This window comes from Struthio camelus, chromosome 2 (assembly GCF_040807025.1).
Source record: "Struthio camelus isolate bStrCam1 chromosome 2, bStrCam1.hap1, whole genome shotgun sequence".
Taxonomy (NCBI): domain Eukaryota; kingdom Metazoa; phylum Chordata; class Aves; order Struthioniformes; family Struthionidae; genus Struthio; species Struthio camelus.
Genome location: NC_090943.1, coordinates 20,319,366 through 20,344,248, shown reverse-complemented (window position 1 = coordinate 20,344,248; position 24,883 = coordinate 20,319,366). Strand labels below are relative to the sequence as shown.

The following is a 24,883-nucleotide window of genomic DNA, read 5'->3' as shown; positions in this document are numbered from 1 at the left end:
ACCAAGAGGAGAACATACTGCGTGGCAGCAAAGCTATCTGCAAAGTGCTATAAGAGGTTATGCAAAAAAACCATAGTGCTGTTGAAAGATACTAGTGACAGCTCATTGCACTGAACAAGTGCACTGGCTTTAGTCTCTCTCTCATGCTAGACAGCAGTACTTTTTGTATCCCTCCCTGTTTCATGCTGACAAATTTAACAAGGAGTAGCTATTACTGGTGAATGGCAAATGTTTCATGTTTGCAAGTTTCTGGGGTAGGCAATTTCCTAATTTGCATTTCCATAAATTCAGCACTGCTGATAAATAGAAGAACCAAATCCACATCCTCAGTCTTACTCAGTCAAATGGTCTTTGAGTAACTAACAGCTGAGAGTGAGGTGGTGGGAATGCATTATATTTTAAAGTTGAAAGCTGTTTTCTTTTTCTGTAAGCCACAAGAAGCACCCATGATTGATTATACTGTGTTTCTCAGGAAAGGCATCTTGTACTTCATCTGCAGGTAATTTAGCATGTTATTCAATCCTTATGATTGGTGGGATTTTGTTAAAGTATACACTATAAGTCATTCTTCTGAGTAAATAGCAAATGAAATTTATATTTTATGAAGCCACTTTTTTCCTCCAGTGTATCTTATATCTTTTGAAAATAACCATTATTGCTTGACAAAAAACAAAATATACTTTCCTGCTCACCCAGGCTTTCCTAGTGCATGTCTTAGACAAGCTTAAGACACACAAGAAATACAGCCTAGAACGACTGCAAAGTCTTCAAAGCCCTTCCCTGACAGATTTATGAAAGAAACTTAATGTACGTGAAAATTTGGCTCTTAACAGTTTGTTTGAAATTCATGATTTCATCCTCTGCTGACGTCAAGTATTATGATGTCACAACAGCTGCTGGTCTAAATGATTGATATAATACAGAAAGAGATGTGTTCTGAAGCAAAGATGGAGCAGAAGGAAAAGAAACAGTTTTTATTCAAATAATTGCAGTACAGTATGCCAATCAGTACAGTATGCCAATATAACGTCTTCCCAGATCATGACTCATTAGTATATTGCTTTTGATCTAACATTATATGTACAATAGCAATCCATATATATTTTCCCACTTTAGTTGTAAACTTAGCACAGCATTATTGCATTATTCATACATACACATACATAGCATGCTACCTGTGGTAACTACACTGCAGAAAGCTTATGTTGTTATGGGCTTCTGCTGTAAAAAATGATTTTGATAACAAACAATGAATGTAGAAAATGTTAGGTAGAAATCAAACTGTTTAGAAATAGAATTGTTTAAACTCTTTAGCTCTTCAGCTCTTTAATAACTAGACGAGAAGGAATCCCACCCTGAAGCTATTTTTTACCAAGTTTTCTTCAGTAGCCCATCAGTTCACTTAGTTTTGGCTGTTAAATGGAAGAAGTGCTCCAAACATAAGAAACTATTTTTTATGCCTTTCATATGACGTTTATAGAAATCTTACTAGTTAGTAAAAATTACAAATAGTACAAATTGCTTCTATGTTGAAAGTTAATTAGGAATTTTATTCAAAACAGTTTTTTGAATTGTATAGACGAGAATTAGCTATGTGTAGCAACTTTCCTAAGAAACTACATGCTTATATTAGCTGAATATTGTCTTATTCTGAATGGTTGGATTTGTTTCAATTTCTTCTAAGCATTTATATTTTTTGTTTTTTGTTTCTGAAAGGCAGTGGTAGAGAAAGAGAAAAGGAAGAAAGAGGCAATATTTGAAAAACAGTCCCTACTCATAGTAAGGACTTACTTAACAGTTCTTACTCATTTGCAATGTAGATAACTTTGTGCTTCTCGATGACATCTATGTCATGCTCCAGTTGTTTCATCTGTGATTCCAGCTTTTCTTTATGCATCTTCTTCGGTATGGTGTCTATATCTACAGAAAGACCCTGAAACTCATGATGCACCTCCTCCCAGTTCTTTTTGAGACCCTAGAGCCATTACATGACAAGGAAATATATGAGAGAAACTTACTTCATTAAGAATAATATACATACAAGTGCCTTAGATTTTTTTAAATATTGACTTTGTCATTGCAATGTTAAAATAATAGATAAACATATGGAAAATCCTTAATCATCCTAACTAATTGGATCAAATTAATTAAATACCTAAAAGATAAGGTAGTTCCAATGGAAATAATCTTGGCTCATTTTTACGAAAAATAAAGGATGATCTTCAGAGAACGCTGTGCCTTGGAGAGAAAAATCTACATGATCTTTTAAGAGGCATCCTAAACTAGACAATAAAGTAGGAGCTACAAAAATGCTAAACTGAGAAAAGTATACTAACATGACTAAGAGTCAACTCTACAGCTTACCAGGAACTCAAGGAAGACTCTACACTGCATCTCAACTCTTCAATATCTTCAATAAAAACTGCCTAAGGTAAATAAAGAGTAACTCTTCTTTGTTCTATAAAAGAGACTTTGTCTATGCTGTCAAAGACCTGCAAGGAGGCAACTCTGACTGCTCCACTGTATCTTATTCTAGTCTGCTCACTGAGAAGTCATAAAACCCGCCTCAAAACTCATAACACTCAAAGACCTGCTTTTCTCCAAAAAGCAACAGAGTTCTTTTACAAACTTCATTACAGAAACCACTTCCCCATAAACAGCAATCTGGGTATCACAGATATCACCACACATCACACGCAGTGGTGTCACAGACTATTTTCAGTATCTACAAGAATACCAATACTTGACACTCCAGCCCAAATCCACTGCCAGTCTCACTCAGTTCATCTAACCAACACCTTCATTTTCAATAATTTTGACTTTCCTTACACCACTGGCACCAAACTGATCCCACAATATTTTAACTTTTATGAGCTACTTTGAAGAAATCCTTTATAACTGTATTCTCATTCCAACTAACATCTACAGGCAACTTCTTTATAACTGCGAGTAAAAACCTAGCCTTCATTGACCTCTATCACCAATGATTTCAATATCATCACCAATGATTTCAATGTCATCTCTCCATTTGATAGAAATGGAAACACAAAGAAATAGCTTACTAGATAAAGCAAACTGTACCTTCCATATATAAAAGCCCAAGACTAAAATCCTGCCTCAACAAAACAAGCAATCATCTGAAAGATACTCATAACCCTGTTAGCTTAGCATCAGAGGCAAACGTCCATTGACCAACATATGCTGAATGGAACCAGACTGTGGTAGAACACCAAAATTTGCCCTTAAATCCTCACAATTAGTGCAACAAAATGCTCCTCACTTTCTCTCAAGAGAATCATGAAAATTACAAATCCTATACATGCCAATATCAAAATGGAATATAGTTTACTCAGTGCACCAAATGTCCTCGAGAAAACTACGCGGGTGTACTTAATAATGACACTTGCCAAAAAGAACTTATACAGCAATCAGCAAATAATAGAAACACCTAGTCATCAGTAGGAGAACATTTTTCCGAAACCACTATTTCATTCTTTTGGCTTTCAGTTATTTCTCCAGGGGAGATCACAAAATATCTTCAAAAATGAAGACCTGAAATCATTATCCTGGAAACTCAAGTTCTTAACTCTCCTTTATAATGAAAAATGGATCCAATACAACGACTTTATGACATATTATGATTTCCTTTCCCCCTCAATCTGTTGAACAGGTGAATTACCATTCTCTCTTTCTTTAGGATAATCATTGTACTACCCTATACTAACATGCCCTTCTCCTCTATTACTAACCACCTTCTCTCCCAAAATACTGACTAGCATACTGAAGCTAAACTTAAAAGAATTATTCTTAATATGTGTGGAGCTTTGGAGATTGTTGCTTCTATTTCAGAACTCAAGAAGAGCTCTTACGCCTAAAAACTTGCCTGATTTATTCTATTACATGAATTAGTTTACCAAAAAAAAGACTGCACCCTGCAAATGCTGACTAAGCAAAACATGCATTTTAATATGAACTAATATTTTCCGGATTCAAAGCAGAGTACTTGTTGCATAGCAGTTCGTGCTTTGTGTATTCATATTCAAACTCGACAAAGTATTTTTACTTTAATGGTTATTCCCACAATCTTCCCATGCAACCATCTAAATAAATTAAAAAACCCTACCTCAATATGTGAATCTAAGAGCAACATAAAAGCCTATTTATTTACTGTCTTGTAATGCTACTTGTCTTTGCAATCAAAGGCTGTAAAGTACTTAAATAACGCTCCTAGTATACCAGGCATAAGGTACACTTTACAAATACATAGTCATGAAAACAAATAACAGTACTTCTGAAACTTCCATAGAAGAGTCATTCATTACTTTTTTGGATAATTTTTCAAAGAGAATTTGAAAACGTATTAGAACATCTACTCATCACAATTTATTCTATCCCTGCAGAATGGAGAGATCAAAAGTAGATCATGACTCCTTCGGTCAAAAGCTCCCTCACAGCTGCTCCAACAGCAATGTAATAAGTTGACTGTTATTGCTACAGGCTAGATTACAAGCTGAATATCTAACTCTATATAAGGAATTCTAATACATGCTGGATCAGTGAGAAATATGTACTGCATTTATCAACATTCTCTTTTATTCTCATAAAACCACAACCAAAATAAGCATAATTGAGAGATATTTCAAAAAATGTTGGCACAAATGATTTCTGTTTATTTTTGTAAGTTCACAGGGCTTGATTTTGCTCTCAGACATTTATTGCCACGTATTCTTTCAAATCAGATAGTGCACATGTGTGCACTAGCACAGTCAATTATTTTAAAAGACAGGAATTCCCATATGTCTACATCTGAGCACTGGGTAGAAGCCACATACCCTGGGGACACTAATTCCTCCTGACTTTATAACCGTATAAATAATCTAGCCCATGAACGAGAAAACATTTTAAAAAATTTAAAAGAAGATACTGAGTTAATAAAAATGATCTAAAAATTTTTTAACTAACAAATATGAGCTTTCTTCTCACTCTTGTATTTGAAAAATGTAAAACAAAATTTTATTGAACAACATGCAGAACTGTGAGCAGTTGAACTGGTGTGCCTTGTTTCACGTATATTTTAGTTGCACAGTCAACTTGAGGAACCATCAGCTTCTCCCCTGCCTTCCGCATCACAGTAATATCTTCATCTTCACCCTTGCTGTTATGTTCCTTATATTGCTGCCACTGCAATACCCTCACCTCTCTTCTATACTCCTTCCTAGGTTCTATTGCTTTCTCCATAAGCGAGACACATCATCGTGCTGGCTATTTCGGATCTATACTCTTGCTGATTAACCGGTTAATCTTTGCAAGTGAGTTAAACACTGCTTTGTCTCTAGATATTCTGCTCGCCTTTTGTGGGAATTTAGTATCTTGGAGATGTCCACCTATCTGCTGATTTGCTGCAAATGGTTGCCAAGATCAACAGTTACTAAGGGACGGGCTGACAAATAGACTTCACTATTTTCATAGAAAACTTAGCTAAAAAGCGGTCATGAGAAACTGCAGTTCAAGAACTAAATCACATAAAAAGGTGTTGATAAATACATAAGTTATATCAGTGCAAGTCTCTTTTAATAAAACACTGTATTTGTACCGTTTAACTACAATATACAGTTAGTATCAAAAGTTAAGTATTTGACTATATGAATATCTGTGGTTTAAATTGAGAAACAGTGCCTATCTTCTCATCTCCTCATACAGTCTTAGTCTTACACAGTTGATGCAAGGTCTCTTTTCCCATCAGTTTCTGACACCTCAGACAGGCAGCCTGATCTCTGCTCACAGATCAGTAGTGCACTTTGTTTCAAATCTCAGCTATTTTTTTCCTGAATATACTTTTAAAACGTTTCTTTACCTCTATACTTCTCTTATGCTATTATTGCTCTTTGCAAAAACTTGTTTCATACATACTGTATGGAAGACTATACAAAACAGCTTGGCAAAATATATTTTTTAGTCATAATTCTACAAATATATTACAATTGCATTCTATTTTCTATTTTTGCCATATCTGTCACATGCCACAGCATGACCTTATGCTTTAGCCAGTGAAGTCATGACGTGAAGACAGAAACTACCAATAAATGTGCTGGTGTTATGTATCAGAAAAAAACAAGATGCAATTTGGGTTTTTCTATAATTCACAAGTAGAGAGTCAGAAATGTCTCTGGATCCATACAGGTGATTCTCTGCATCCCCTCGAAGCTTCACTGAAATTCCAAGTGGGTGGAGAGGATATGAATCTAATAAAATTGAAGTACTTGTATAAAGCCAATTTATAACAGCAGATACACCAGCTCCCTTCAGCTAAATTCATAACTGTTCTATAGCTCCACCTAGTGAAAACACAGCAAGCCCATTTGCCTTGCTTAAAAATCTGGTGCACTATTTATACGGACTTACACTACCCTACTAATCTTTTGCATGTTACCACATACACTAAAACAAAACATGCACCTGCAGAACACTGTTCCTTTCTTCATCAGACAACCGTTTCATGGCTCTTTTTTTGAGAGACTCCAAGATATAGGCCTCATGTTCTTTCTGAGCTCTCTTAATTTCTTCATCTCTCTGTGTTACATATTTTGGTATAATACCATAATCCTGCAAGGGCAAGGAAAAAGTTTATATATGCTTTCAAAAAGAAATCAAAGACATTCCTGTACACATAGTATATTGCATTTACAAAAATAGTTTGAAATGAAATTTTTTGCCACAGAGCAATAAAATCTTAAATTACTGTGTTCGCAGAAGTATCAAACATGATTGTCCCTGTAGTCTCATCAAAAAGCATGAAGAATTTTCCTCCAAAGCCTCAAAAGACAAGAGAAGCCAGAAACCAAAACACCTTTTTATAAGAACTGATTACCATCAGAGTGAGGAACTTGAAATCTGTTAATGACAGCAAATTATTTTACATTTGTACATGGTGTCAAATTCTACCTTTGGAAATACATGTTCCTTAGAAATATTCTTTGAAAGGTTTTTCTACATCCTGATTTCTGCTAAAACATTGTATGCCATAGAAGAGAATCAAAACTACTAACTAGTAACTAACTAGTAACTATAGTGCTCTAACCACACATCTTGTACCACCTGTAGGGTTTCAATTTTGGAAATATCAGTCCAAATGCTAAGGATGAGGAAGGCTGCCAAGTGAATAGATCACTTAGCCATAAGTTGGTTCCAGCTGGTGGAAAATTCTTTCTTCTTTTACTCTGAGATGCGAGGTGAGTGGGTGCCCAGTGCCTCACATGGTCATTAGAGGTGGGCTAGCTATTGACTAGTAGGACTGCTGAGTGAGCAGAAGGAACCAAGTCCAGCTCTTTGTCTCTCCATTAGATACTGCCTGGGCTCCTAATAAAATACATCTGCTTTTGCTTTAGCAGCATCATTTTGCCAAATTTTTGCTGACAATATAAGCAAGTGAATATAGAGCAAAGGCAAGGCACAACTGTAGTGCTAATGATTTCTCCTTGATAAATTTCGCATGTTCTAATGCAAACAGTACCTAAGTGTATCAAAACGAATCATAAACATTTCACAGCAGAATACAGTAGTGAACTGAAAAATAGGCATTGCTAATGATATTTCCACTGTAATTTAATACAGCTTACCTTTTTTTTAACATATTTTGGAACAAGTCCTGAAGTTTCAAGCAGGTGTTTGTCTCCCTGTCTTCTATCAACATAAACAGGTTGAGGCTTTTTAGCCAACCCCATGATAGCAGCAACAGCATTTGCATTTATAAAATTCTTTTTACTCTGAATTCCCATAAGTGGGTGATCTGTCTTCCGTGGCACTGATAATGTAGGCATTTTCCTACTATCTTGTTCTTTTTTTCCTGTGAATTGAGTATATAAACACCCTCAGCAATAACCATAAAGAACTTTACAGTTCACTATTATTACGTTTCTCAAGAGAGAGAAGTTATGTACTAAGCTACATAAAAATAGAAATCAAATGTATCTAAAACATGAAAAATTGACTGGAGATGTACTATGATGAAAACTACTATGCTTGCTGGGCATAATGGAAGTTAACCTAGGAAACACTGTGTTGTTTTAGATAGGTTTTCCATATAATACGCCACTCATTACTTCTTAAGCCCAGTTGTGTGGGATTCCTTTCAAATGTGATTAAAACTACTTTTACCAAAGATGCTCATAAACAATTATTCACAATCCTTTCTCCAGTGAAAAAAGAGACCCTTCCTCTTTTGTGTAAGCTTTTCTCCAAGGTGTCAACTGAAAGTCAGTAGCCTCCTGTTCAGGTGAGGGATGAAAAACAATCCATTTCCCACATATTTCCTACCAGATATAACTCTAACTGTCATTATCAGAGAGAACTCAGAAGAAGCTACAGTAGTTTGATTCAGGTTGTCTAAATTCATGTTCTTTTTCTTTGGCAGAAAATAAGTCTGGAATGTCACACATGACAGAGCTCGTTCCTACAATGGATGATTTCCTGATACTGAAGACATGAACCAATGCTTCCCTGGTTTTTGTTTTTACAGCCTACTAGGTTTCCATAATTTAGCACTGTAGAATACAGGGACTTAAATCCCTATTTCTGTCAGGATCTCTTTTTGGAAAGAAGATCTCTTCTCACTGGCTCATCCTTATGTGCAGGACACTGACGCGCGCTTGCTGTTTTGGGAACTGCCACTTCTTCTGGAGCCAGCAACTGATTTTAGCTAGAACGAATGCAGGAGGGCATTCACACAACAAGATTCAGCCGAATGTTAGGAAGCGCACCTCCTCTAAGGAAGTGGTGAGTGATCATGCTCCACAAGGAAGACACTGTCCTAGATTTCAGTGAAAAAAAAAAAAAAAATCAATCTTTGTTTCTGTTCTGTCCCTGCAACCTACTTTTTAACTACATGGATCCAACCTAGTTTTAAAGGCAGTAGAGATATCATCAACAAAATGCTGTAATCCAATATAGACAATTGGTAACTGGTTGCATTCCAAGTTATGAAAGTATGTTTGCATGCTTTAGAAAGATAGATCATGTGCTTTAAAAGAGGTGATTAAGAAGCGTAATTTTTCTGAGGTACGTATGAAACTCCATCCATCAAATGTGTAAGAACTTTCTGAGCTAATGATATAACTCCTGTTGAAGAGATGTTAGAATATAATCATGGCACTGAAATAACAAGTCTGTATGGAAGTTATGCTGTGTCATGGTCATTTTGAAGCTCTAGCACAATGTCTCCTAATGTAAATACCAAAACACATATTAGTATGAAGCCCTGAATCAATAAGTTGAAATAAGAATATTGTGAGCTACTTGTTTGAGAAAAATGCGAGGGCACTGAATCTCAAAATATGGCCATTTTAAAGTAGGTAACACTAATTTTATGATAAAAGTATATCAAAAGGGATCTTATGAACTGCTCAAAGTATATCAAAAGGGATCTTATGAACTGCTCAAAGTTACTGGTGAATCAAACCTTCTTTGCTAGAGCCATCTAAAGCACTCAGATGTCATGAAGTATTACATTCTGGTATACTGGATACTGTTTAGCTTTTCTGCAAAAGTTAAGCATTTATTCAAAAACCAGCCAAGATTCCTACAGGACCTCAGGAACCTAAGCTTTCTTCAAAGTTCTGATAATCCATATTGCCTGAGGCATCAAACCTCCAGAGCCTAATGGGATAGCCCATATTTTCAATGCCAAAGTTGTTTGCATCTGACAGGAGGATTGGGTGCTGGACTCCCACACTCTATTACACAGTGTATTTCTGTTATACCGTAATCTAAAATTATCTGTTTTTCTAGTCTAAAAACAGTTTCAGGCTAAAGCCTTCTAACACCATCACAAATTCGGACAGCGATCTACTTACCACTCCAGCGGCATTAAGCTAGTCTGTTCTGGAATATGACCAGTCTTACAGAATTGGCCTTGAGGCTGAACATTAAATCTGCCAGCTCCTTCTCCCCAGAATTACAAGTTATGTTCAAAGATAGGATGGTGGAAAATAGGCATTTTAAAGTGAAATATTCAGTTTTTTTTTTTATTTCTGTGGCATGCAGCTCTCCAGAAACTTCTAAGCTTTGAACACTGCCAGCCAATTTAATGCTACAGGATTAAGGTCCAACAATGAATGCTAAAGAGTAAAAGCTGTATGTTGGTGATAACATTAAGAAAGATGCACATACTTTCCCCATGTCTGTTCAACCTTTACAAACAATTAGCTCACTTTTAACACCCTAGCTTATATTATTTACCTTAATATTAATGATCAGGAAAGACTGACATACAAATCTAAATTAAATAATTCTGCATTTAAATATTAGCAGGGTAGAACAAATCATTGACACATCTTAAATATCTAAATAGCTGCATCCAAAAGAGATTTAATGATTTTTCTATACATTTCAGCTGGCTTTGTATCACATGACAGTAAATGCTTCCAATATTTTCTAGTCACAATATTTTGCAGTCACATTCATAATCTCCCTCTTGCTTGTTTCAGTATTTTACACAGAAATATTTTTGCAAAATAAAGAAATAATTTCAAAATCACAGATACTAAAAAAGAACAATGGAAATCATCCTAGTAGGCAAAAATGATTTGAAATATAAAAAAATCAGAATCTCAATAATTAACAAAATTGTTTTCAATATTAGCATTTCTAAAACAACAAAAACTTATTGCATTTCATAGATTTCCTGTCAACACTTACTCTCTGGTAGCTTGGGTTCCTTTGAATGTTTCTGCAGAAAGTTTTTTGGAGAGGGCACTTCAACTTTTGCTGGTCCCATTGTTTTCCACTGAGCTTTACTTTTCTCTGTCTCACACTTGACAGACGGTCTAAATGTTGATACATACCTTTGATGTTAAAAAATAGCCATAAAGAAGTTAAAGATCAGAAAATTATTAAAAAATACTTGTTCAAAGAATACACATTTTTGCAGTTGTTCAATCCAAAAGCCCAAGCTATGTTGTTCTGTTCCCTCTCAAATAAAATCTATCATTCGTACACCTTCCCTACTAAGGTTAGGCCCAGCACTGCACTGAAAAGGCATACTTCTGGTTCCAGAGATAACTTGCTTCTTCCTTCCTCTTTTGTGCCTTCCGGGTCACTATTATCACACTTGGAGAAATGGTTCTTGCATGCACTGAAAATACTGAACACAAGCCCTTTGAGGCTTGAAAACCCCTACATTCTGGAACAAAATGGTTTTGAGTATTGCTTATTGAAACTCTGGAAGAAACATAAATTTATTATTTTCATGAAGTTATGCATTACGCACTTCGGTCACTTTATTTTTTTAATTATGTTTAATTTATATTTTGAATATATATTTTCATATAGGGCTATATACTTTGTTCAAAAACGTGCCCAAAATACACTGCTGTTGTGTATCTACAGGAAAATATCAATCATGAGACAACTTCATTTGATTGTCTACATTTGAAAACTTGTAGCCTGCAAAAGGTGCAAGCGCTACTGTATCTCACACATGCTGCAGAAGGTGAAGCATGTTGTGGGATCTTACATAACATTTTAAGCAGACATACCAAAGGAAAAAACTCAGTCGGCTTCCAAAAAATGAGTTCTATATTGATAACAAGAACATTCATAGCTTCATTCTATGAGGTGAAATACATTTTAAAGGCGTATAAAACCTCATGCTTCAGAACACATTAAAACATATGATGTGGAGAGTTGGACAGAACGTCTTTGATCATCAGGTTACCTCATTACTGTCCACTGTATCATTGTCTCAATCCTGCTCTTGAACCATCTGTTACAGGCTAATATAAGAGATTAGATTAGATGAATGATTTGCTCTGAAATAGAACAGCAAATTCTGTATATGTCTTATGCGACACAGATCTGAACTATGACCCTGAACTATTGAAATCAGTGGTGGCTTTGCCACTAACTTGTGGCTAATACGGAAATCAGTAAGAACTCAGACATGGAAAGCTCTACGCACTCACTGCTGTTTGGAATAATGGTGCATACAGTGCTGTAACTCCTGCTTTAATCAAAAGTATGGAGACATTTTCTCCAAAAGAAGCCAAATGCTGATTATTAGCTGATTAGTAGTATCTTGCATTTAACTGAGGACTGTCCTCTCATAGATGCTTTGCTGAAGGTGTCCGAACTCCTTGTTCCTGAAGCTAAGGCTACCTTGCCACGTACCTTCTAAAATCTGCCCATCTTTAGGAATAATGTCATATTCAGTTGTGACAGACAAAGGCTGAAGAATGGCTGAACTCTTCTCACATAGAAAAACCTTAGAGTGTTTCCTAAAGAGCTATAACACATTTTCAGGTAAGGAAAACAAAAAAAAAGGACAAAAAGATTAAATATAATGCAGCCTGTTTTACCAAAATAGGAGAAAAGAAAGTAGGAAATGCTGGACCAGTGAATGGGAATCACAGTAGCAACACTGACATAAACATTTGTATATGAGCTACAAATGCCAGATAGATGTAGTTATACTCCATCACAACATTAGCAAACATGAAAGGACTTCAGTTAAAATGTGGAACTTTTTCTCTTCTTGAGATTTGGTCTCAAAAATGAGAAAGAGGATTATGTATATAAGATTACATATAATTCCAGAAACACCTCTAATTACAAGAAACACAAGCCTTCATTTTCTTTTCTGTTATTTTCATGGCAAACTGCTGCCGAATTAGACACAAAACCAGTATATTCAAAAATTATTAGGTTCCTCACCATTTTGCAGCCATAGGCACTGTGGCCATAGAGAAAAGCAGCAACTTTATGTTGACTTTTACTTATTTTGTGGAGTTAAATATACTAGGGTTCACATGGTCTCAAAATGGGAAAGTGAATGAGAAGGTACTGAGTTAGAGAGTTTACTATGTAAGGGTATAAGGTTTAAAGATGTCTTTTAAAGGTGTAGCCATCTTTTGTAGACAGCTGCAGGCATTCCTCTTTGGACAAATAGATGTGGCAGCTGTATCTTTTTGGTGTCTGTTGATACATGGTCAAGCAAGTGTAAAATGCTGTTGTACACCAAAAATACAGCGCTAGCAAGGGCCAGGAGGAAGAAAACACGGTCATGGAGGTCTTCAGGATTTTAATCTAGTCAGTATTTGGTAAAGGAAGAAAAGGCAATGTCACAAGACATACTTGATACTGAAAAGGAATGGATGTGTGACACTTCTGAAAAATCCCAAAGAAAGAGCTTTCCAGCTGCCACGTCATTCCTCTGTGTGGGAAAACACTGCTTTGTAAGTTCTGTGCCCATGAACAGGTTGGCATCAAAGACAGCAAACAATCATCGTCCTTCAGGAGCAGGCTGTTAAACCTCAAATGTTAGTGTCACTCATTAGTAGGAGCAGCAACTATGCCATAATTAGATTTTTTTTTATTTTAAATACCTGTCTGCTACTCATAAGGTGTAGTGCTTGCCAGAGCTAGCCCCTGCGCCAGCAGGTGGTCGCTCACAGCCACGTACCTGGGCGGCTTGACAGGCCTCTCCTCCAGGCGGGGCAGGAGGTTGTAGACGCTCTCCGGGGCGCGCTGCGCCGCCATCCCGCGGCGGGGGGGCCCTGCGGGCGGGGCAGCCACACGCTCGCCAGGGGCCCTCCCGCTCCCCCCTCGCGGCGCTCGCCCTGCTTATGCCCCTGCCCCTCCCTCCTCGCACTCAGCCGCTTCTGTGACCCCCTCGCTCCCTCCCGCCGCCGCGCCCGTCCCGCACCCCTACCCCGCTCGGGGGGCGCCCAGCCGCGCAGGCAGACAGAGGCCGACATGCTGTTGCCTCCACGGTTGCTAGGGAAACCGGTTGCTTAGTAACAGCTCCCTGAGGGGGCGGGACCTGCGCCCTCCCACTTCCGCCTCCCGCAGCGCAACGCCAAGGTCAATAGCAGTGACTGACGCAGGCGCAGCCCCTTCAAGCGACGGCCGAGGAGAGGCTGGGAAACCTGGCGAGCCGCGCAGGCGCACTTCGCGTAGGTAAGCGCCCGGAGCGGAGGGCTGAAGCCGGGCGTGCCGGGTGGCCTGATTACGCTCCAGGGGGCGGGGGCAGGCAGGTGGCTGCGCATGCGCAAGGGGGGGTGGGAAGGGGAGGCTGCGGGCGAGTGGGGCTCGCCCGTTACCTGGCTGAGGCACCTGGCCCTGCCCCGCCGGGTATGTGAGCGCCGCGCTGGGGGCGGGGGCGCCTCAGGGCTCGTCGTCGGGCTCCAGGGGGAAGGGGGCGCCGCAGGGAGGGGGCCGGGGCAGCACCGTCGCGGCCGACTCCCGAGGGGAGCAGGCGGCCCGGGGGGGCCCCGCCGGTGGCGGCGGCGAGGCGCGGCTGGCCCGCCGCTGCGGCGTCACGTTTCCCGTCGCCCTGCGGCGCCTCCCGACGGGCCGGTGCCCCCGTTTCGACGCCTTCGTCGTCGGCCTCTGCGGACTGCGCGCCGTGCTGCAGGCGCGATCTTGGCAGCGTCATCGCTGTGGGTCTTTAACACAAATGTGAAATGTGATCGGCTTTTCTTTCTTTCTTTCTTTTTTCCTTTTTTCTTTCTTCTTCTTCTTCTTTTTTTTTTTTTTTTTTTTGCTTTACAGACGTAGCAGTGCCCGGAAATGAGCTTGACACTTTCCTGGCAGTGCGCAAGACTCCTAAAACTATTTCAACACCTAAAGGTCTTTTGGGAAAACTCTGCGCGGTGTCTGACTCCCACAGGGGTCTGTGGCAGTTAAGATCTGCTAATACAGTTTGTAAGTAATTCCTCCCCCCTTCACGGGTTGTGACTGCTGTGCTCACTTCTCTGCTGTTGCAGCCAAACTTCTAGACCTGTTATGCAGCAGTGCTTTTTGAGGGGATGAGGAGACCCATTTCCTCAAAACATGGGTGATTTTTCAACACCTTTTCAGAAACTTGATCTGTGGGATGATCATGGAGTGGTCGAAGTTGAATGGTTACTTTGAGATTTTTTTTCTCTGCATAAAAGCTGTGAGAAAAGACACAGGGCACAACTTCTGCTTGACAAAAAGGCACAGGTGATGTATGGCAACTGCCCATCTTGTATCTGAGGTCTTTGAGAGCTGTGAACTGCTGCTGACTTGCTTGGTTACTGAATTTTAACCATACAGTATGCATATGTAAACTTCATATTTGGAATTTGTCTCAAGTCACCAGGAACTAAAGCCACTGTTTGCTAGAACTCTTGGCATCAGTGATGGTTATTAAAAATAGGGATATTTTCTAATGATGCTGCTGTTGAGAGTCCAAGTGGAGGGTAAAGATGTGTTGTCAAAGCTTATTACTCCACTGGAGGTAGGAATGTAAGCTCTGCTTCAAGAAAAAAAAAAACATTTTGACAGAATTAGCTCTATCTAAACTAGGTTGGATTGTTGGTATAACTAGACTGGCATGCTCTACTGTGGATAAAGTCTAGTTCAAGTCTTTTTTTAGAGTAAAGTTTTGCCAACTGAATAAAAATCTAATTTCAAAAGCAGTTGCGTTTGACTGCTGCAAGCTTGTATGCATATGTACTTTACATGGGTGCAAAACTGGACTACACTGACATAGGTTAAACCAACTGAGTAGCTGGATAAAGAAGTTTCCTGCAAATTTTTGCACCAGACCAGCTCATTTGATATCAGAAAATACCATAGACCAGTTGCAACTTTATGTATGCATGGTAAACCTATAACTAGATAAATCAAAGTCTAATCCCTTTCATCAGTCCCTTTCCCTTTTAGGGGTAAGTCCCTATAGCCTAGGTCCATAAAGCAATCTAGATGTTAAATCATGTAGCTCTACAGCACATACTTAGTTCTTGCTCCTCAAAGTGAATCTGTAGTACAGTTAGACATGTAGGCCACAAAGCTGAGTGTGGTATGGGCTCCCTTACATCATATGTAAGGTACCAAGTGATGCATCTGATCAAGAAATAAAATAACTAAAATACTATCCCTAAATGTTTTGAACCCTGAGCATAAACTCACATCTATCAGGTTAATAAAATACCTTTTACTGACTCTATACTCTGTGTATGTGTTCCCTACAGTACGTTGTCATACAGTACAGCTTTATAATGATACTGAATATTATAACTGCTTTTCACAGATTTTGTTTTTTAAGTAACCATTATATTGCTTCTAAACATGAGCATTCGCTTATACACTACCAGAACTGGAAGAAACTACGGTATGCCTGTTGTAGTTTGATCTATGCCTTGTAATTGTAGTGTCTGCATTAAATCACAGTATTGGGTGTAACTGACAATCAACATGAAATAGAATTCAATTTAAGGGGCTTACCCTTTGCAAAAACGTCTCTCCATGTAGAAATGAGTGAACGGAAAGATTTAAAAAATCAAAAGCTCTTTGGCTTTGCAGCGTATACTAATAGTCTGATAATGAATGTGGAGTATAAAAGACATCTAGGAACATAGAGTAGGATCTAGAGCAAGGAGCATACGGAACTGGAACTGAAAAGTCTTTATTTTCATGGCAGCCTCTTACAAATGTAAATGTGAGCCTCCATGTTATTTTTGAAGCTTGAGTGACCTTTGTCCCTGGAGTCATTTGCTGCTATGTACTCTGGGGAGCAGTAGGGTCTTAAAGGACTGCTGTGATGATCGTAAACATGGATAATTCATGAGCAGGTCTTTGGAAGATAATGCAGTTCCTGTTTGGTGCTCACCTTTCTTCTACTGAAATGCTAGACTGCTTTTGCTCTACATAGTTCTAAAAAGCTGTTGAAACTGGAGAGGGTCTAGAGAAAAGCTATTGGAATGGTTGAAGGATTTGGAATCTCACTCTATAGTAAATTTCTTGAATCGTTCTGTGTGGTCTGTCGAGATTAACGTGGTGAAACATCTCATTAAAAATCGTTTCACTGGTGAAAGTAACCTGTATGTAAACTAAAGAAAGTATTTTAATAAGTAGTGCTAAGCAAATACCCGGATTATCAAGAGCTAGACTGAATTTTTAAAATCTAGTTATTAGAAATTGCTGATTGCAATTCTAGTTGTGTGTTATGGTGCTAGAAAAAAAATTGTACAATTTGCAGCTCAGTCACCCATCTCTTTCAATCCTGCATAGTATAGCAACTAAAAGTAACCTTCAAAAAATACACAGTGATTTTTATGTATTTTGTACACGCGCTTAGCTTCCCCTCCCCTCTCTTTTTAAGGATTGGTAAGTAATCACTAAGTAATTGCACTCCTGGATTTGTATGTCCAAAATTTCATTAGTTTCCTAAAAGAAAGTTCCGTATTGGTTTTCTCTAAGCATTTTTAGACATGATCAATGGAGAAATAACAGCATGACACTTGTTTGCCTTCCTAAAATGAAAAAATAACTCTGTAGAGCTTTTTATGCAAGTTTGTGCTGTTTTTCTTCTGTGCAGGTTTTTTGAGGGTCTTCCTCCTCACTCCTAAACACCACACGTGGTTCTTATTCTGCGGTTCCTGTTGATACTTACTGGTATCAATTTCCCTAAGCAAAGAAAATAACATGTTGTTGAGAACTTCTTTCTTCGTCTATTTTGGAGATTCTGCTTTCCTAGTGATTTATTTTGAGCATAGAATGTCTTCGTGATGTTCTTTTTCTCTGTCTCTCTCTTTCTCTCTCTCTCTCCCTTATTTTACACAAACTGCATCAAGTAGAATTCCATTATAGGAGTACTTCAAGTATCATTTGCTTGGTCTCCCATCTTTTTAGAAGAGAACTGGATGCAACTTTGCCAGCCTTGCTGTTGCGCAACAGTCTGTGAGTTTTCTGTGTATTTAAATGGTTCTTGTATTTGATTTCTAGAAAGAAAATATAAGAAATCCAAGTTAAAGATATCTTAAGGGAGTGGATGAATACAGATTTTGTTAACATGGTGATTACCAGAAAATAATTTGATCAAGCTTCTTTATTTGTAAATGTGTACATAAAAGTTGGCATTTTATAGGCAAAACCAACTGGTTCTGAATGCTTATGTACTATATTATTTGCAAATAGTATTGTAACGTTAGGTTTGATGGGTCCTTGTTTACCCTCAGGAGATGGACTGTAAGAAGTCAGATTTGTCCATGGGAACTTAGCTGGAATTATGGAGGGGAGTGGAATAAATAACCTTTGGAAAAAATATTTACCTCTTTAGCACTGAGAAAGTTATAATTGGATTTATGTTCTAATTCTTGCTCTTCTGAATTTCATATTCTTTAGTTTTCTTCTAGCTGTTTGCTGAAGGACTAATTATTATTATTTTTTTGAAACAGTTGAGTGGATTGTCAAGTTGACTTGAAAAAACAGCAGAGGAAGATGTTTCACGTTGTTCAGTATCGGCCTTTAGGACTAATAACCCAAAACACTCTTTCTAGCATGTATTTAAAACTAATGTTTTCAAGACCTGTAGCTTTTGCACAGATAGGGAAGTCATGGTTCTCAAGCCATTCTCTCATTGGAAACAAGAATATTATTCTAATGGGACCTCCAGGTGCTGGGAAAACAACAGTAGGGAGAATAGTAGGTCAGAAACTAGATTGCCCTGTCATAGATGTAGATGATGATGTCCTTGAAACAACCTGGAATATGAGTGTGTCAGAAAAGCTGCAGGATGTTGGTAATGAGCAATTTTTAGAGGAGGAAGGAAAAGCGCTGTTGAAGATTTCAGCATCTGGAAGTGTAATTTCCCTTACTGGGTCCAATCCAATGCATGCTGCTGGCATGCAGCATGTGAAGAAAAATGGAATAGTTGTGTATCTGGATGTACCCACAGCAGTCATTATGCGCAGGCTGAAATTAATGAAAGTAGATCGCATTGTGGGCCACGGTTCTGGTATGTCTCTTAAGGACATACTTCAGTTTAGGAAGCAATTTTACCAAAGGTGGCATGATATCCGTGTTCTTTATGGAGGAGAGATTACAGCAGAGGCTATAGCAGAAAAGGTACTTGATGCAGTGAAGAGATATCAAAACTCAGAATTGGAAACTTTTATTTCAACTAGGTCTAGTGGTTCTGGAAATTGTAAGCAAAAAGACTCTGCTAAATATTTCAGTGATGTTGTCACTGAAGGCTTAGCCCCTGACGGAGGACTTTTTGTTCCTGGGAGCGGACTTCCAAAATTCACTGCTGGAGAATGGCAAAGCCTGATAGAAGCAACCTATGCTGAAAGAGCCCAGGTAATACTGGAAAGGTGCATACATCCTGCTGATATACCTGCTTCTACTCTGGGAGAAATTATTGGCACTGCTTATGGAGAAAACTTTACCTGTTCTAAAATTGCCCCAGTTAGACATCTGACAGGCAATCAGTTTCTCCTGGAGTTATTTCATGGACCTACAGCTTCATTTAAGGATTTTGCTTTACAGATGATGCCACATATATTTGCATACTGTGTTCCCAGAAGCTGCAATTATTTGGTTCTGGTAGCTACTTCTGGTGACACAGGGAGTGCTGTCTTAGATGGCTTCAGTCGTCTTCATGACACTGACAAACAGAGAATTGCTGTGATGAGTTTTTTTCCTGAGGATGGAGTAAGCCAAATTCAAAAATCACAGATGATTGGCTATCAGAAAGAAAATGCCTGGTCAGTAGGTGTCAAATCTGATTTTGACTTTTGCCAGACAGCAATAAAACAAATCTTTACTAATTCTGATTATACTGGCTTTCTTACTGTAGAATATGGAACAGCTTTAGCTGCAGCAAACTCAATAAACTGGGCACGACTGATTCCTCAGGTAGTTTATCATGCCTCTGCATACCTTGATCTTGTTCATCAAGATATTATTGCTTTTGGAAGCCCTGTAGATGTCTGCATTCCTACAGGAAACTTTGGCAACATATTAGCTGCATTGTATGCTAAAATGATGGGAATTCCTATTAGAAAATGTATTTGTGCTTCCAATGAAAACAATGTTTTGACTGACTTCATAAGAACAGGTATTTATGATTTGAGGGGAAGAAGATTAATTCCCACTTTATCACCAGCAGTAGATATTTTGAAGTCCTCCAATCTTGAGCGATATTTGCACCTGATTGCTAATGGCGATGGACAACTGGTGACACAATTATATAATCAACTGGAAAATCAGGGCCACTTCCAGCTACAGAAAGATCTACTTGAAAAGCTGCAACAGGACTTGGTGGCTGGGTGGTGCTCTGAGGAGGACTGTCTAGCTGCCATCCACTCTGTATACAGTACTACAGGGTATATTTTGGATACACACACAGCTGTTGCTAAAGTGGTTGCAGATCGATTACAAGACAGAACTTGCCCAATTATTATTTCATCTACAGCTCATTATTCTAAGTTTGCACCTGCTATCTTGAAGGCTTTGAGGATTGCAGAAATAAAACAGAGTCCGTTAAGTCAGCTTCACTTGCTGAATTCTTACAGCCCTCTGCCTCCAGTCCACTGGGGCCTATTAGAGACACTGAAAAAGAATGAGAATGAGGATCATCAGATCTGTGCTGCTGATACGAGTATGCTGATGTCTCGCATAGAAGCCTTAATTCAAAATCATTTTATGAAAGTTTTCTGAGTAACTATCAGACATCTATTGTGTCAGTTGCAATACTTTGCTGACAAAATGCATGTTTAATAAACTCTATCCAGTTCACAGCTAACTTCCTCAATTTTATATTCAATTGCCAAATTTTCAGCAGTATATTTAAAGTAATGCATGTAAGAATTCTAGTAGTTGTGAAAGATTCTGAATTAAGAGTACTGAACGCTTGGAATATGTAGGTCATGTATAGCGCAGCCAGCAGCTGTGCAGGCTTTCCTGGGCAACGCCGTTTCCTTCATGAGCCTGAAGCATCCTTCACTGAAGGAGAGAGTAATGTGGTCTGACCTTTCTGAGACTGCTAGCTCTAGTTTTGTGAGAATGATACGATCACTTAGTCAGTGGGTGACTAGTTAAACTTTAACTCACTTCACTTAGGGTATTGAAACATTGTCAGATATTGTCGTGATGTTTGCATGTTACTAATGAGGGTTGAGCCATTCAAGTATAAATGTATTGTTAATTCCTTGAACTATTCAATATACTGTGTTGTCGTCTTGTATGTTGTTTTTAGGTACTGTGAGGCCAACTTTTATATAAAAGTTTGGTTCTTTTGCTGTTTTTTCAGACGGTGCTTCCCCACAGATATTTTCTGCTGTAAAACAGAACCCTTTGTTCAATATTTTTTAGTAATTTTTGAAATACAATTCTTCCTTCAGTGTGCTGTAGTCTTTCCTAGGCCTTTCCTATTTGAACTTTAGAATCTTTTTTTTTAATGCTGTAAAATAATTTGTTAGTAATAGCAGCAATCTCCTTAAATAAGTGTAAATAAATATTTAATTTTAGTTCTTTTTTTTGTATTTTAAATTTTTATGATATAAGTTTTATCTTAGAGGTTGTATGGTTTTCTGAGAATATTCTGATTGCTGAGGTTGTCACTTCTTTTTAGTTTTATTTCCTTGACATTTTATTAGCTTTGCATGAATTAGTGTAAGAAAGAAACTTCCCAAACTTCTTAGCATCTCATCAAAGAAAGTGAAAGATGGACTTCAGTGTCTGGAAAGTGAGACAGCCTCAGAGGTATTCCTTGTGTAACCTAAACTGTGAGTATGTTATCAATCTGATTTTGCTAATTGTACAATCCAGCAAATTACTTTTGAAAAATTGTCATTCAGTTTACATGATGTGATGTATTGGGTTCCAACGTAAGCTGAAAGACTGGAGCACGATGTTATGTTTGCCACAGTGAATATATTATACAACGTTAAATGTAGCCAGTTACAAAGGTGTGACACAAAACTTTCCGAACTCTGCCATTCTTGGATGTCTTTTCAGGACCTTTCTATTCTCTGCTCAGTCCTACCTTGCTATTTCTGCAATAATTTTGGAAAATCACTTTGCATTTTTATTCTTCAGAGGCAGCATGAGAAAGGCTGTTCAATATGTAATAAACATCCGTGTACTGTAAGAAAAAGTTGCGTAAATGTATTGCTAAGAAAACACTGCTGGTCTAGGTGTATTAGTACACATCCACATTTCCTATCTGGATATTTCTACTTATTTCTCACATTAGGCTCAAGTGAAAAGAAATATAATGTGCTTACTGTATGTGCTCAGGACAAAACCAGAATTCTACGTCCGAATTCCTCCTACTGGAGCAGGAGCTGGTTTCAGCATAAGGAATTTTTCTGTGGAATTTCTGCCTTGCTTCACAGGGCTTAATGCCATTTGTCATCACAGGATGATGTATCACACACTGTTATAATACATTCTAGAAACAGCTGAAATGAGGAGCTTGATTTCCTAAACAGCACCTACAAGAGAAAAGCTCAAATTTTAAACAACATTAAGCTGGAAATCTGTGACCTGCCTCGAGTTGGTTAATTTATTAGATAGAAAGAGATGAACCACATGCCTAACAGAGTCACAGTGGTGTGACTCTGTCTAACAATTGGTATTTCAAAGTTCATGGCAATAACTTAAACTTGATTAGAAGTAAAATTCCTAACTGAGGTTTTCATGTCACTTTAACCACTGTCACAGTTGATACTGTTACATGAACTGAAGAAGTATAAAAGTGATCAATGGAGCTCAGATATAAGCTCCCAGTCCTACATACAGGTGCATAAAGACAGTGGTTAAAGAGCCTATGTTAGAGAGTACATTTCTCAGAATGTCTAAAGGCTTTAACAATGCAGTATTTACTCATAGTTTTTTAAGCATTTAATTAAATTTTGGACTTTTTTGTACCTTCAATTTAAATATGAAGTGGTTTTGTGCATCACATCTGCTTGTGGACTCTAAAAATGGGCACTATGAAGGTATAGCAGTAGCATTAGGATTTTGGCTTTCCACATTGTAAGTATGAGCTGATGCTGCGTTGTCATAGCTGCAGCATACAGTCTCCTGGCTTGCTCAGTGCTGCTGCGCCTAGAGGAATGGGAGAAGAAAAGAAATTTCCAGCATCCTACCAGCTAAGACTGCCTGCGGGGAGATGGGATAGTGAGGGAAGCAGTCCTTGCCCCATTTCCACCCCCGCCCCTGCCTTTCTAAATGTCATTCAGCAAAATGCTGCAGTTAACAAATATTGTGATAGTGTTACTGCACTCCCTTTCACCACCAGTATGAGGAAAGATATAAAGGGCATTAACCATTAAGAGTGGACATTAAAAGCTAGTTTTTCTGTCTTTTGTAGAGATTGGACTCACTGAATGGTGGGTCGTGCAACTTTTTGCATCAACTCCTTTGGGGGAAAGTGATGTGTTAATGATACAGAAAAGCACATGTATGTTGTGATGAATCAGAGGATTCTTAAAGCTATTTAGGCTTGGTGTATACACAGTTTGCTCCTGTTTACCTAATGATAGGATACTGCAACCTAAATCAATATAAGCCCAGTGTATAGAGTGTGTGCACATGCATATATACACGTCTCCACTAGCTCTGTTGACCTGGAGTAGTAGCATAGCTTTAGTTAAACTATAACTCTTCTGTATAGATGAATCTGCTGGTCACTGATACTACCTGAAAAAACTTTTAAGGACAAATGTAACAAGAACTAGTTTATGTAATGTCTGTATTTTTATTATACTTTTTATTATAAGAATACATCTTGCAATACAAAAAGAATTGCTATTTAGATTTTTAAGGTGATGTGATATTTAAGCAGAGGGGACTCTACATGGAAAATTCTTGTTTTTCAAGAGATGAACTTTGTTATTCAAGGACTTAAAGAATATATGTTAAGTATATCACACTTTCTGCATGCCTAAAACATGTACATAGTCCTTTGTAGTTGCTATATTTTTTTCTAAATAAATAGTAAGGGATCCACTAAGTAAGGGTCTAGCATTTTCTTTGCAAATATATTCTTAAATCCCATCAATATGATGTAAATAAAATAAAGAAGAGGTTTCAGAATGTGCTATTTTTAAAAGTCTTGAAAGACATGTTCTTTCCTATATTTTATTTAAAGTTGGGTATATAGTAAATGATCTAATAATTCACTTTGCTGAGGTTGACAGATGTTAGTGAAATAGCTCACATCATCCTAGAAAACATATAAAAGAACCCACAACCCCAAATATGTAAGCTCTCTATTTACATTGCACCACAAACTTTATGGCACTACATGGAATATCTGTCTTCTGAGGATTTTATAAGGAAAAGACAAGGAAACCTATGCCAGTTAAAAATTTCCCTTCTTCACGCTTAGTTCAGTGGAGGGCTGAACTAGTTGTCTGTCAACAGTTGGCTTGGACAGCCATGATTTGGTTCACTTAACGTTATATGTTTTCAGGATCACTGGCGGAAAAATGACTTGCAAATGGCTGAAATAGAAGTGTGAAATGAGTTGTTAATTTCAGTGAATTAACATTACCAAGTAGTTAATTCTAAACACATTCGAGCAGCTTAAACATTTAAATACTAGTTTTTTTCATCCTAGTCATAAAATGTGCTCAGCACATTTATCAAAAGTGGGAAGTTGTTGCTTCAATTTCAAATTTTGAGAATACAGCAATCTGAAAGGCAGACCAATCTGGATCCTGGTCTCTCAGGTTTAACTGCTGAGGATCTCCCGGCCTCGTGGTGGTTCTATGTTATTTGTGCCTTTTGTTCAAGAAGGTTTTATTGCCAGGTGACTGTATAAGATGGTCTCTAGCCGCTTTCTTGACTGCAGTGTCATGAAACAGGTGCAAGGTTCAGAGTAGAGCATAGGCTATTAGTAGATGGATAAATAGGACTCTTGTCCAGCAAAATTTTATAAAGCACCTGATTTGCTTCTTAACCATGAGTTCGCTAAGGAAATATGAAGAAAAAAAAAAAAGACTGATCATGTTTACAGATGACACAAATAGTGTCAGGGACGGGTCACTTACACAGAGTAAGAGTTGGCAGGGAATTATTTGGCAGGGAGCAGTAAGCAAACTGCATTTGCAGCTTAAAGAAGTGAGTC

The 24,883-nt window shown here is 38.1% G+C and overlaps 2 protein-coding genes across 5 annotated transcripts; one reads left to right on the top strand and one right to left on the bottom strand.

Moving 5' to 3' along the window:
- Positions 1–948: 948 nt before the first annotated feature.
- Positions 949–13,942, bottom strand: ENKUR (enkurin, TRPC channel interacting protein). 2 transcript variants are annotated; one of them, XM_068934547.1, is made up of 6 exons: positions 13,874–13,942; positions 13,454–13,547; positions 10,693–10,838; positions 7,617–7,843; positions 6,457–6,603; positions 949–1,975 (listed from the first exon to the last, which is right to left on the bottom strand). In XM_068934547.1, the coding sequence occupies exons 2-6, from the start codon at positions 13,528–13,530 to the stop codon at positions 1,802–1,804; spliced, it is 771 nt and encodes a 256-aa protein (XP_068790648.1). In that variant the 5' UTR covers positions 13,531–13,547; positions 13,874–13,942; the 3' UTR covers positions 949–1,801. The 2 variants fall into 2 exon arrangements, with proteins under 2 accessions (XP_068790648.1, XP_068790647.1); XM_068934546.1 differs by lacking the exon at positions 13,874–13,942 and adding an exon at positions 13,703–13,824.
- THNSL1 (threonine synthase like 1) lies at positions 13,811–23,764 on the top strand. Of its 3 annotated transcripts, none has more exons than XM_068934543.1 (4): positions 13,811–13,950; positions 14,545–14,697; positions 17,595–17,700; positions 18,198–23,764. In XM_068934543.1, the coding sequence occupies exon 4, from the start codon at positions 18,241–18,243 to the stop codon at positions 20,461–20,463; it is 2,223 nt and encodes a 740-aa protein (XP_068790644.1). In that variant the 5' UTR covers positions 13,811–13,950; positions 14,545–14,697; positions 17,595–17,700; positions 18,198–18,240; the 3' UTR covers positions 20,464–23,764. The 3 variants fall into 3 exon arrangements, with proteins under 3 accessions (XP_068790644.1, XP_068790645.1, XP_068790646.1); XM_068934544.1 differs by lacking the exon at positions 13,811–13,950 and adding an exon at positions 14,022–14,124 and having other exon boundaries at positions 17,598–17,700; XM_068934545.1 differs by lacking the exon at positions 13,811–13,950 and adding an exon at positions 14,036–14,124.
- The last annotated feature ends 1,119 nt before the right edge of the window (positions 23,765–24,883 follow it).